The following is a 13,667-nucleotide window of genomic DNA, read 5'->3' on the forward strand; positions in this document are numbered from 1 at the left end:
TCTGAGTGGGGTATCCATGTTAAACTGCGGCATGGTATCTCAGTGAGCTAGCACTATAAATCGGCATCAGTCCGGACTAGTACAAGCTGCCACACAAACACACACACGTGCATGCACGTCGCTATATAAGTGCAATAATCTTGGACGCGACATTAAACCCAATTTCACCTCACCTCTCACCTGTACTTCCCTTAAGCACAGACATATATATCCCGTGCTTCTTGCCTGTTCTTCCCTAACCACAGACATATATATCCCGTGCTTCTCCCCTGTTATTCCCTAAACACAGACATATATATCCCGTGCTTCACCGCTGATCACGTGATCTACAGCCCCGACACAACCAGCGTGGTGGGAAGCCGAGTATGGTATTCCAGTGGCGTGCCAGATAAAGTCTGATCAAATGCTGAACATGACTATCAAAACCTAAAGTCGCTACGGAGGAATACTAAAGAACATTTTCACATTCGAGGATGTTCTTTCTACGAAGTTTTCAATGGACGTTACGTACGGCTCTGGATCAAATATTGTTTGATCAGGGTCACAACATTCAAGGCCTTTGGACCCGTGAAGATTCGGGATAGAATGGATCTTCAGCAACCCATGCTTTCCGTAAAAGGCGACTGTGCTTGTCGTAAGAACTGACTTGGTTTATGCATGTCGTCTATCCCAATTGTGTGGGTCGATGTTCATGATATCAATCACTGGATTGTCTGGTCCAGAGTCGATTATTTACAGACCGCCGTCATAAAGCTGGAATATTGCTGAGTGCCTAGTTAAACAACAAACAAACAAATCTTTAGCGAGGTCAGTAAATCGGCCTTAGTCCGGACTAGTACTGTGAACGCGAGGTAAAACCCCATTTCACCTCACCTCTTTAGCGAGGTCGGAAAGCAAAGCATCTGCCATGAACGACTCGAGGTGGGCAAAACCGCCTCCATAGTCTCGTGGTAGAGCGTCCGCCCGGAGAGCGGAAGGTCCGGGGTTCAGTCCCCGGCCGCGTCATACCAAAAGACGTTAAAAGATGGTACTTGTTGTTACCCTGTCTGGCGCTCGGCATTTAGGGGCTAAAACAAGGACTGGTCGGCTCGGAGTCAGTATACTGTGTCTGAGTGGGGTATTCATGTTAAACTGCGGCATGGTTTCTCAGTGGGTTAGCACTATACATCGGCATCAGTCCGGAGAAGTACAAGCAGCCACACACACACACACACACACACACACACACACACACGTGCATACACGTCGCTATATAAGTGCAATAATCTGGACGCGACGTTTAACCCCATTTCACCTAGCCTTTTTGTTTGTTTAATGTTTTGTTTGTTTAATGCCACACTCGGCAATATTACAGCTATTTGACGTCCGTCTGTTAATAATCGAGTCTGGGCCAGACAATCCAGCGCTTGACATCATGAGCATCAATCCTCGCAATTGGGATACGATGACATGCATCAACCAAGTCAACGAGCCTGACCATCCGACCCCGTTAGTCGCCTTTTACGACAAGCTTAGTTGCCTTTTACGACAGGCATGGGTTGCTGAAGACCTATACCAGCATGGATCTTCACGGGTAGCCGCACATAGGTGCCAGTCCTTCCTTGAATTATTGAGAAAACGTAATTTCGAAATAAGAAATGTTTCAAAACAATTTGTTTATTTTAATGTAACAACGAGATTATTTTATTATCAAAGGCATGCAAATTAAAAATATATTTTATCAGACCATTTCTAGCGAGCAATTTTCAGACTAACATTTCTCTCCCGTAAACAGTTAAATAAATTGTCACCAGCTGTTACGAAATGGGTTTCTTATAATTTCCAACTTGATACACAGAACGGCGTGTGGGTAAATCAGTTCGCATCACTCGTAACTTGGTCCAGCCAGCCCTCCAGGTCCGCTCTCCTTGTCAACACCACCCCCACCACCCCCACCCCTGCATTCCACTCAGATTCCCCTGGCTAAGTTGTGTACATGTCTGATGTTGGTGATCTTGGAGAACGTCGTCGTCATGTCGCTGAGGGTAATGGTGGCGATGACATCAGCCTCCGCGTCGGCTACCCGTAACATGTGATACAAGAATCCCTTTTCTTGATCCACCCCGTTGAAGATAGTACCCCCGTAGTAGTTTTCGAATATTCCTGAAAGGGAACATTTTTAGTGATGACCCAAGGAAAGTACTTACAGCCTTTCTTATACAAATGTGTTGCTCACACTATCGACCACTGGTTTACTGGCCGCTGTAAAATACCTGACTGCCAATAAAAAACAAAACTGAATCAGTTCTGTTATACAGGGCCCCGTTCCACAAAGCGATCTCAGCGGTATGACGCTCATACGTTAACGTAGTCTTACGTTAGTCACTGCAAGAGGGCCATGATCCACAACGTGATCTTCGCATTAAGGCGATGGTAACGATTGGTAAGCATTCTTTAACATGTTTACGGCAGTCGTAACGATAAGACCGCTTTATGGTACGTGTGTCTGAGCTTCATGTCACAAAGTGATCGTAACGTTACGACGTTTAGCACAGCCATGACGCTAAGAACACGTAGGAACGAGGAGCGCATATTTCACCCAAACCGGGTTTCACCGACAGTGTATGTGTGTAGGACTTTCAAATGCAAACCTCCCTGTGGAGATTCGGGGAAACGTAAATGAGGTACCCAATTTCCATGCTTCCAAAACCATAATCAAAGGAATGGTACCCATTTCCAGTATAATCCCAAACAAGTGGCCAATGGAAATAAGGGGGAAAGTTTATCTTATACATTGATACAAATCCTAAAAGGTTAGCAGAAGACGTGATGTGTGGTTGACTGACTTCGACTGACAGTTTGTCCGAGTCAGGTTGCCCTTTAAGAAGCTACAGAAGAAATGTGGATGGCAACTCCCCCAGAGCGAGTGAAGACCCTTGCATGTGTGCCACCACGAAATAACACCATACCTTACCTGATCTCATTAAAATCAGATCTTAGTTTTCGCTGCCGCTAAACAAAGATCTGAGGACATCCCATTACGGGTCACTTCAGTACGAACTTTCGCGAATTTTGACCAACCAATGAAATGACTGACAAGAAATCGACATCAGCCAATCAAAAAGCAGCTTTCTCGAGCTTTACGACACTAGTTTCAAACTGGCGACTACGCTTCGAAACATATTTTGACGTATTCTCGATTAAAAAAATTTAAACCGATAAGAAAAACATTCTGGAATTTCTTATAGATGGCCTAGATTGTATGGATATAATCATAAAACCGTAACTGTCGTTCGGATTACCCGGTGTTAAATATTTCGTGGTTGCATGATTAGAAAACACATACCGACTGTCACTTTCGTGATCTAGTAAGCGACGCTCTGATTGGTTGGATGAAAGGTCGTACTGACGTAACCCTTAATGTGATGTCCTCGGATCTTTGTTTAGCGATAGCGAGAACTAAGATCTGATTTTAATGAGATCGTACGTTACCTGCTTGTGCGATCTCTGCCAGCTTCACCACAGCGCCAGTGAAGGGGTCGACAGATACAAGGCTGTACCCGGGGTAGGTGTCTTTAAACAACCCGGGGGACACAGCCAACAGCTGACCTGCAGGGAACAGAGAACGCCCTTGGAGAAGTCATCATCACACGTCCGTGAACCAAACAATTTATAATTTGTCACAATGCCATTAATCGATTCTTTCTACGACGTGTCACTCACGAATTGTAAACAATTGATGACGTCATCTTCAACCATATGCGTCAATGCGTTCATATGTGGCCCCGTTGCTATGGGCCTCTTCGTAAACAATGCCAACTACGGAACAATTGTTATAATGCTCAGGGATCATCACAGAAATTACTTGCCTATATCAGTGCCATTATGGGTAATATTCTAAATATTATTGTCATTTTGAGACAGAAAATATATAGATCTAGAGATTATTACAGTACAAATTTAGTAGAGTTCTGAACATATTTATCCAACCTAAACTGCCGAAAAAGATAGTATACACCATGTTTGATGGTGGCTCAGATGAAACAAACTAAACATAAACATGCCAAAGGTGAAATTACATACACCATTGCAATGAATATCTCACAATAGTTTTGAGAACGTTTGTAATTGTTTGGTCAGATCAAATTTTCAAGCGTACAATTCTTTTACCCGGCCATTCATCTCAAGACCTCACATAGTTTACAATTATTCCCCCCATGTTTGTTTTTTGTTTAACGCCGCACACAACAATATTGTAGCGCTATGACGCTGACCTGTAAATATTTTAATCTGGATCAGATAAACTAGTGATTTATACTATGAGCATCGTCCCAAGCCGTCATGGTACGATGACACGCAAGCATCCACGTCACCGAGTGTGACCACCCGATCCATTTAGTCGCCACGTACGTCAAGCTTAGGATGCTGGGATTCCGTTCCACATCATGATCCGGGGTACCCACGGGGGATTCTCCTTCTGTCTGCTGTGGTCCATTATGGATTTCGACCCGTGAAGATCCGAGTTAGAATAGGTCTTCAGCAACCCATGCTTGTCGTAAAAGGCGACTATGCTTGTCGTTAGAGGCGACTAACAGGATCGGGTAGCCAGGCTGGCTGACTTGGTTCATGCATGTCATCGATCCCAATTGCGTCTATCGATGCTCATGATATCAATCACTAGATTGTCAGGTCCATACCCGATTTCATATATAGACCGCCGTCATATAGCTGGAATATTGCTGAGTGCGGCATAAAACAACCAACCAACCATGGATTTCCCCACCTTGATATCTAACCCTCTGTTTACTGATATCAACACTATTCTTATCATATACCTATAGCGCCCTGCTTACCTTCTCAACACATTGCTCACCTGTTTTGCTGTACAGCTGCATGGACATAAAGGTATAGTTGCTTACGTCAACCTCAGCGTGCGACATGAATGATCTGCAACCATATTTCATCAATTGGTATTTAGAAATAGATTTTCATCATCTTTCAAAACATTTCTTATATCCATTGTTGGACATAAGATTCCTGGTGTAGAAGACAGCCTTGTCTGTTCGGATCTCGCTTTCCAAGACTATTCATATTCCGCGCCTTATCACCAAATAACCTCCAATAAACACCACTCTTAATTGGGCATTCAAGAACTTCCTTGTCCACAATGTGCCTGGTCACCCTTTTCCATAATGTGCCTGGTCATTCAACAACCTCACCTCCAGTGATTGGGCATTCAAGAACTTCCTTGTCCACAATGTACCTGGTCACTCAAGAACCTCACCTCCAGTGACTGGGCATTCAAGAACTTCCTTGTCCACAATGTACCTGGTCACTCAAGAACCTCACCTCCAGTGATTGGGCATTCAAGAACTTCCTTTTCCATAATTTACCTGGTCACTCAAGAACCTCACCCCCTTTTCCATAAATGTACCTGGTCACTCAACAACCTCACCTCCCGTGATTGGGCATTCAAAAACTTCCTTTTCCATCAGTTACCTGGCCATTCAACAACTTTGTGACTCAGAATCCTTACATCCCATATGAAAATATCTCCTTGTACGTAGTCACTAGGGAAGCTCGCAATTTGTTGCTCAAAGACCTCCATTCCATACGCGATCACCATCGGTGCGCGGCCACTAAAACCCTCAACATCTGCAGCTGCACAAAACCCCAAAACACATCACCATCCATGTGTCGTCACTGAAACACTTCTCCTAGCTTTCTGACGCGTTCACTTAAGAACCCAATGTGTCTCAATACAGAAACAGCTTCATGTGATTATGGAAAAGAGTAAATTCATACCCTGCTTACATAAATAATACAGTTCTGGTTCAAACAAGATCATCGGTACACAGTAATGACGAGACAAGACAAGCCCTGCCGTCACAAGTCCAATGACGTATCCTCGAGCCAGAACTCACTTGTTGGAGTGAGTGAATGAGTTTGATTTTACGCCGCTTTTAGCAATATTCCAGCAATATCACGGCGGTGGACACCACAAATGGGCTTCACACACTTTACCCATGTCGGGATTCGAACGCGGGTCTTCGGCGTGACATAGTTAACGCTTTAACCACTAGGCTACCCGACCGCCCCTCTCACTTGTTGGATACATCGAACGTGTAGATCCTGGCCGAGAGACCATCTGCGTCGTTTTCGTTGCCCATGAGGACAAACAACATCATGCGACCAGGGTCATACTCCGCCCACTGGAAGTTGACGTAAGTGTTCTCTGTGTCAGGCATGCGCACAGCCTCCTGCCAATTTCCCGACCAGTCAAGACCACCCACCACGAAGTAGTAGTTTCCTAACACCATAAACAAATAAAATATATATTACATTATTGATGTGTCTATTTAACACGCATCCCCGGACCCATACTCCAGGGACGCTGTAGAGGCTAAAATGGTGTATACTTGGAACACCCGTGTTCTTTGTTTTACACTGTGATCACTGTCCAACCGATCCACTTTAGTTCACTTTTATGATAAGCACGGTTACTGGAGACCTGGGATTTTCGTGGAAAAAAATATCCCCGAAAGTGTTTGAAAAAAATAACTGTGCTTCAGAAATTGTTTGCCACAAAAATGATATCGTTGCAATTAAGATGTTTTTTGTTTGTTTTGTTTTTAAAGGAAAGGAGAAGATATTTAGGATCATAGTCTTAATTTTAAAATATATCTGGTTTTGCAGCTGTATCTAAAAACATTTATCATCCAAAACTTACATTGGCCCATACCCGCCACTGGTGAGATCATTTTTCACTGCATGCCTCTATATTTTATCTGGCGAAGGCCAGATACTTCCACTGTTGAGATCATTTTCCCCTGTAAACCTCTATATTTTATCTCACCAGTGGAAGAGGTTAATGTTTGTTTTCCGAAATGCAAGGCCTGGAACAAATTATTCCATTGCCTATGTTTCGTCTTTAGCCTTACCTGGCTTTGTTGTTTCCTCCTCGATGCTGAAGGTGAGATACTGCCCAAAGCTCTGATACACCACAGCGCTAAAAGGTCTTTGGTCAAACCCAAGTACATTCCCATGCCGGACAACGGTGCCATTGTTCGTGCCGAGCTCAAGCATTGTACTAGCTGGGGCGTCTAGCGACGATGACAGCAGATGGTTCATCATCACCGTTATCCCTCGAGGAGGGTCAACAGCAGCCACACCGTCAGCGATGTAGTTGGCATTGACGTCTCCAAGGCGGCCACTGGAAAACCCGACGCCATATTTCAACGTCGTGATGTCCGCGATTGCACCGGTCGCAGCATCAACCCCTACGTAGTTGGCGACGTCGGGCTGGTTGCGGCTGTACATGATGCCGTAAAAGGTTACACCATCTGTAGTGCGGCGGTGTGGAGGGGATATCAGCTGGAGAGCTTTGTGTAGGCAGATGTGTTCGTTCTTCCCGTAAGGCGGAAGCTGAGGGAGGAGTTGTGTCCCTTGGGTCTTGGTCACACGCACGTCTGTGCATTGGTAAAACGTGTTCTCGCCCGGTTTATGAGCGTTGTAGCGAACTCGAATGACACAGTGGTCACACTCCATGTCGGGTACACTCTGAAATACGTCAAATTAATGGATCATAAAGTATAAAGAGTTCATACTCAGTGATTGTAACCGAAAGCTCAAGTATACCTGGTGCATATGCAATAGCCCAGTGGTTACAGCGTTCGCTCCTCACGCCGAAAACCCGGGTTCGATTCCCCAAAATGTGTGAACCCCTTCCTGGTGTCCCAAAGGAATTTGCTAAAAGCGGCGTAAGATCTAAATCACTTAGTAGTCACAGCGTTCTCTCGTCACGCCGAAGGCCCGGGTTTCATTTCCTGTATGGCTTCAGCGTTAGAAGCCTTATTGTGATGCCCCCAATGTGCTGGAATAGTGCTAAAAGCAGCGTTAAACCATACTCACTCACTCTCTCGAATATACCTTGAATATGATGCCAAAATGGACAGAATTCGAACGTCTAGCAAAAAACATGTCGGTAAGACGGAAAGATCAGTATACTATGTACGTGAGGGACGCGAACTCACCACGACAACAGTGTAGTTTCTCTGGTGGTCCTGTGCGTAGACGTATTTGTCGGAAACAACCGCCAACAGCTGGAAGTCACTTGAAGAGAGCGGGGCAATGGCGACATCCATGTAACCTGTAAGAGTGTCAGACACATTGACAATATTCCACTCAGAACACAAATGGACGTTTAGGGAATAATGATTCCAAACAGTTTCCTGAAGAGTTGCTATCAGTAAATACAGATGAAGCGACTGTGAACAACATGATATTGATTTGGTGGAATTAACTGCTGCTGGGTCGCTAAACACAAATGAGTGTGTGAGCTGGGTTAACGCCGCTTTTAACAGTTTTATAGTTAAATCAAGTTGCGTCAGCTTAATGTGGGAGGAAAGCCCGAAGTGATGCAGGTCTCAGACGTTTACCACTCCGGTGAAACCCACGAGCACGGGTATGGAGCTGACAAACCTAGAAACATAGTCGGGGTGAACCATGATTCGAACCCACAATCATAGGTTTCTGGCGTGTCCAAGGGACGCAACTCTGCACAGCGAATCGCGGCGCCTTAGACGACTGGGCCACCCGTGCTCCCGCGAAGCACATATATGATAATTTGCTGGTATAATGACATAGTGCTTTTGGATTTGTTTTTTATTTGAGTCGCGTTCATAAACGCTCACGATTTAATGGAAAAACTGGATCAGAATTGATCAACAAAATGATTAAGTACATACATTTCCCGGCAAAAGAAGTGTACATTTGACAAAACATTACAAACGTTATGACAACGTTTCTAGACTGAAAACAGTCGCCGATACGTGGCAACTTGAGGTTCTAAGCACAACTATGACACCCATATCAAATACATCTCCGTGGACATCTTCCCGAGGCAAACGCGTCCATTAGCCTACATCAAAGTCTAGTTTCTACTTTGATGAAAGCCTAGTGGACGCGCTTGCCTCGGGAAGATGTACCATAGAATCAATACCCATTTCGTGTTTGTTTCAGTTTTAGCCTCCATCAAACACGGGTGTATGTTTTCTTTTGCCCAGTAGTTTATATATAACAAGTATGGTCTGTGTATCATGTGTCAACAACTTATGCGAAGCTGTGCCAAACACATATTAATATAAAAGCCATGATTATCGACCCGTGAAGATCCGGGGTGGAATAGGTCTTCAGCAACCCATGCTTGCCGTAAAAGGCGACTATGCTTGTCGTAAGAGGCGACTAACGGGATCGGGTGGTCAGGCTCGCTGACTTGGTTGATGCATGTCATCGTATCCCAATTATGTGGATCGATGCTCATGATGTCACTGGATTGTCTGGTCCAGTCTCGATTATTTACAGACCTCCGTCACATAGCTGGAATATTCCTGAGTGCGGCGTTAAACAACAACAAACAAACAAACAAACCATGATTATCGAGGTGTAGCTGTCATACTATTGTTGTATTTACCTGAGTACCCAACGCTATAGTGGTTGTAGTTCTGCTGCCACTTGATAAAGGCGGTACCGCCTGCTGCCAAGGTCACTTTAGGGTCCTCGGCGTTCTGTCCCCCGCAAGGCGCGCCATGGCGAAAACATGACGGATTGCCGCTCTAGAAATAACAATGTCTTAAAACTCTTCGCATAAAACGTATTTATCATACGTATAAACAATATGCTCCAAAGCCGTAAGGTTAGGTGTGGTGAATTGAACTTCCACCTAGAATTCTTATATAATTTTCCTTTGTGCGTGCGTGCGTGCGTGCGTGCGTGCGTGCGTGTGTGTGTGTGTGTGTGTGTGTGTGTGTGTGTGTGTGTGTGTGTGTGTGTGTGTGTGTGTGTGCTTGTGCAGTGACAGTTTCACAACAAGTACAATCTTTTAACGTCTTTTTGTAAGACGCGGTCGGGGATCGCACCTCCGACCACCCGCTCTATCCACTACACCACGAGACCCGTGAAGATCCGGGGTAGAATTGGTCTTCAGCAACCCATGCTTGCCATAAAAGGTGACTATGCTTGTCGTAAGAGGCGACTAACAGGATCGGGCGGTCAGGCTCACTGACTTGGTCGATGCATGTCATCGTATCCCAGTTGCATGAATCGATGCTCATGATATCAATCACTGGATTGTCTATTCCAGACTCGATTATTTACAGACCGCCGTCAAATGGCAGGAATATTGCTGAGTGCGGCGTCAAACAACAAACAAACAAATAATACACCACACAACAAAGAAGTGAGTGAATTTAGAGAACACTTGACGACGATCTCTGAGTATCTGAATGACTAAATACTTAACGCCGCTTTAAACAGTAATCAGTCTAATCACTACTTGTTGGGGGTACACCAGTGTGACAGAGTCGCTGGTAACTCTTCATCAGAACCAGGGCGGTAGGGTAGCCTATTGGGTTAAGCGTTCGCTCGTCACGCCGAAGACCCGGGTTCGATTCCCGACATGGGTACAATGTGTGAAGCCCATGTGTGGTGGAATATTGCTCAAAGCGGCGTTAAACCATACTCACTCACTCACTTTGGCAGAACCACCACGAGCATAAGGTGAGGTGAAATTGGGTTTAACGTCGCGTCCAAGATTATTGCACTTATATAGCGACGTGCATGCACGTGTATGTGTGCGTGTGGCTGCTTGTACTAGTCCGGACTGATGCCGATTTATAGTGCTAGCTCACTGAGATACCATGCCGCAGTTTAACATGAATACCCCACTCAGACACAGTATACTGACTCCGAGCCGACCAGTCCTTGTTTTAGCCCCTTAATGCCGAGCGCCAGACAGGGTAACAACAAGTACAATTTTTAACGTCTTTTTGTATGACGCGGCCCGGGATCGAACCCTGGACCTTCCGCTCTCCGGGCGGACGCTCTACCACAAGACCACAGAGGCGGTCTCCACGAGCATAAAGCTGACGGACAAGAGATCGTGAACGGATCAAATCCGGGATTCGAACAAACGACCAGCGTGTCCTGGTAGTATAAGATACACGATCGCTAGTACGATACAGGGTCAAAGATCAGATTAAGTCGGCTAAACTTGTTTACAACTCCGCATTCCTTTCGTCGATAAACTAGGTCATCTTACAAATATATAATATTACATATGTCACATGAAATGAATAAACTGTTTCCCTGATAGCTTATAGGACCCCGCCATCGGTGGAGGATTCCGGGACCCGGGAGGTCCCAAGTGTGCCCATACTAGTGAGTGAGTTGGGTTTAACGCCGCTTTTAACAGTATTCCAGTTATATCACGGCGTGTCAGCTTAATGTGGGAGGAAAGCCCGAAGTGATGCAGGTCTCAGACGTTTACCACTTCGGTGAAATCCACGAGCACGGGTATGGTGCTGACAAACCTAGAAACATAATCGGGGCGAACCGGGATTCGAACCCACAATCATAGGTTTCTGGCGTGCCCAAGGGACGCAAATCTGCACAGCGAATCGCGGCGCCTTAGACGACTGGGCCACCCGTGCCCCCGTGCCTCCGTGCCCCCGTGCCCCTGTGCCCTTACTAGTCTTGAACTAGATGAACAATGTACAGCGGCGTCAAACACAAAGTTACTCACTCACTCAATCACTCATTTCTTGATCACGAATAACCTCATGTAAAGTCACGGGTGTTATTTTGTGAGAGAGTTGAGGTGTTATATAAACGTGGGATGCCCGTCATTTGATGTAGCGTTAAACGAGTTAGACATGTGTATTATTAAATATTTAAAACTTTAATACATATATTCAGGTGAGTATAACCAATCACATTTACCATGCATTTCATCACACAGAAGCGTGACTATGAACAAATTAAAAATATAGATCTACTCACAGTCGATATATCTAAGGGGCCCCTTTGGTGGGGAAAGACAATGCATATATGCCCCAGACTCCCCGTTATGACGGACAGTAGAAGAGCAGCGGTGACTTCCGAACTGGACATCGTTGTGATTCAAACTGACTGACCGACAAAGGACCACACCCTTTTTTCACCTGGTGGTCACGCCCCCTCACGTGGTTGTCATATAATCCTCACACAATGGAGGTGATTACCGTGACATCGACGCGCACGTGACCCCATGACACGGCAATTGTAGTTGGCAATACGAACTAAGACCATACCTACGACATGATAATTATATGTAATAAATAAATACTTCATGCATGTGATGATAATGTCAATAATATTTATTCGTGCAGCAGTTGTTTTATTATCATGAAATGTTTAATCTGATCTTCATATACTAGTATGTGATTGGAATAGTTTGTTACTGCTGCTGCTCATAATGAATGATGATGATGATGATGATGATGATGACGACGACGACGGTGATGATGATGACGACGACCAGGACGACGACAGTGATGATGATGATGATGATGATGATGATGATGATGATGATGATGATGATATCACTTTATGTTCTCCGAATCGTGGGAACGGGTGTCCCTGTCGTCTAAAGCCCCGCAGTTCGCTGAACATACTTTTTTCCCTAGCGTGCCAGGATCTCATTTCCCACTGATTTACATGCTTGGTTTGTCAGCACCATACTCGTGCCCATGCAGGATCTGAATCCGGCCTCACATCCTTCCACCATTAAGCTGATACAAAGAGATATAATTAAAATATTGAATTGAACAACTCAATAAAATCATCACGGAATCTAAATACTAATTGGCGTATGATCGTAACCACATATGCCTGAAGATCACGCAATCACACATTAGAAAATATTAACAAAGGTTGTCTCAGATTTACAATATTTATCAAGATATTGCATGTTAAAACTTAAGTGCACCCCCGGGACCTTACTTATCTTATCTCTCTCTCTGTTTTTCTATTGATGTCGTCATATCTCTCATAAAATTCATATTTTCACAATATTATATATTAAGCATTTTTCTTTAATGATACAGACATTAAGTTCATTAAATATGCACATACCTATTTCTGACAGTTAATGCTAAAGAGATCAGTACAAATTTGGAATTTCACTTTATGGAAAATGTTACTGCTGTTATTTTGATCGAGCAGGCAAAACATTTTACTGCTAGGGTGCAGAGAGACACTTAACTACTCGGCTTCCGAGTAGCCCCGAAAACACCAAGTCATGGCAACCACAGGAGCGGAGTTTCCCACCGTGATAGTGATAACCTGTATTCCTCTACACAACAACAGATATAAGTGCAGACCTAGCTATGTGAATCCTAACAGCATATCAGCTGACAGTTCAACAGCCAAATCAAGCTGACAACGTTAAGTAGGTTAGCCGCATGGGCGACCAAGACTATCAACCATTGCCCCCATAAGACTGGAGACTGGGCGTTTTGAAAAACCTGCTGTTGGAACAGTGAATTTGTCCTCTGTGTTGTAATGACGCAGAAAATGAAATACATGTGATTTTGAAATGCCCCGTGTATAACAATCTCCGCAAATCTCTCGATAATATTGTTCGAGATGTTAAAGAAGATTTTGATAATCTGAATGATGTAGGTCAATTATGCTTTTTATTCTCCACCGTTGACATTGTTAAACATGTCGCCGAAACCGCCTATTTTATACTTACCCGTCGTCGAAACCTTGTGTATAAATCCTAAGTATTACATTTTATATTTTATCTTCTCAACCTTGTTTAAATGTATTTTAAATCGTTTTAGTCTCTCATAACTCCATAAGGAATG

At 44.4% G+C, this 13,667-nt stretch overlaps 1 protein-coding gene across 1 annotated transcript; it reads right to left on the bottom strand.

Annotated features, from left to right (window-relative positions):
* Positions 1–1,638: 1,638 nt before the first annotated feature.
* Positions 1,639–11,975, bottom strand: LOC124127434. The gene is made up of 8 exons (XM_046490833.2): positions 11,818–11,975; positions 9,452–9,593; positions 8,013–8,128; positions 6,921–7,539; positions 6,085–6,289; positions 4,853–4,926; positions 3,472–3,588; positions 1,639–2,142 (listed from the first exon to the last, which is right to left on the bottom strand). The coding sequence occupies exons 1-8, from the start codon at positions 11,926–11,928 to the stop codon at positions 1,949–1,951; spliced, it is 1,578 nt and encodes a 525-aa protein (XP_046346789.2). The 5' UTR covers positions 11,929–11,975; the 3' UTR covers positions 1,639–1,948.
* Positions 11,976–13,667: the final 1,692 nt, after the last annotated feature.

The sequence above is a fragment of the Haliotis rufescens genome, unplaced genomic scaffold (assembly GCF_023055435.1).
Source record: "Haliotis rufescens isolate VD_foot unplaced genomic scaffold, xgHalRufe1.0.p SCAF_5, whole genome shotgun sequence".
Taxonomy (NCBI): Eukaryota; Metazoa; Mollusca; class Gastropoda; order Lepetellida; family Haliotidae; genus Haliotis; species Haliotis rufescens.

What these genes read in the sequence shown, in the direction of transcription:
- LOC124127434 (XM_046490833.2), bottom strand. Translation starts at nt 11,928, where the DNA reads ATGTCCAGTTCGGAAGTCACCGCTGCTCTTCTACTGTCCGTCATAACG. An exon ending in GCCCCTTAGATATATCGACT is followed by an intron (nt 9,594 to 11,817) that starts GTGAGTAGATCT and finishes TGTTATTTCTAG; the next exon opens with AGCGGCAATCCGTCATGTTT. An exon ending in GGAGGAAACAACAAAGCCAG is followed by an intron (nt 6,290 to 6,920) that starts GTAAGGCTAAAG and finishes TTATGGTGTTAG; the next exon opens with GAAACTACTACTTCGTGGTG.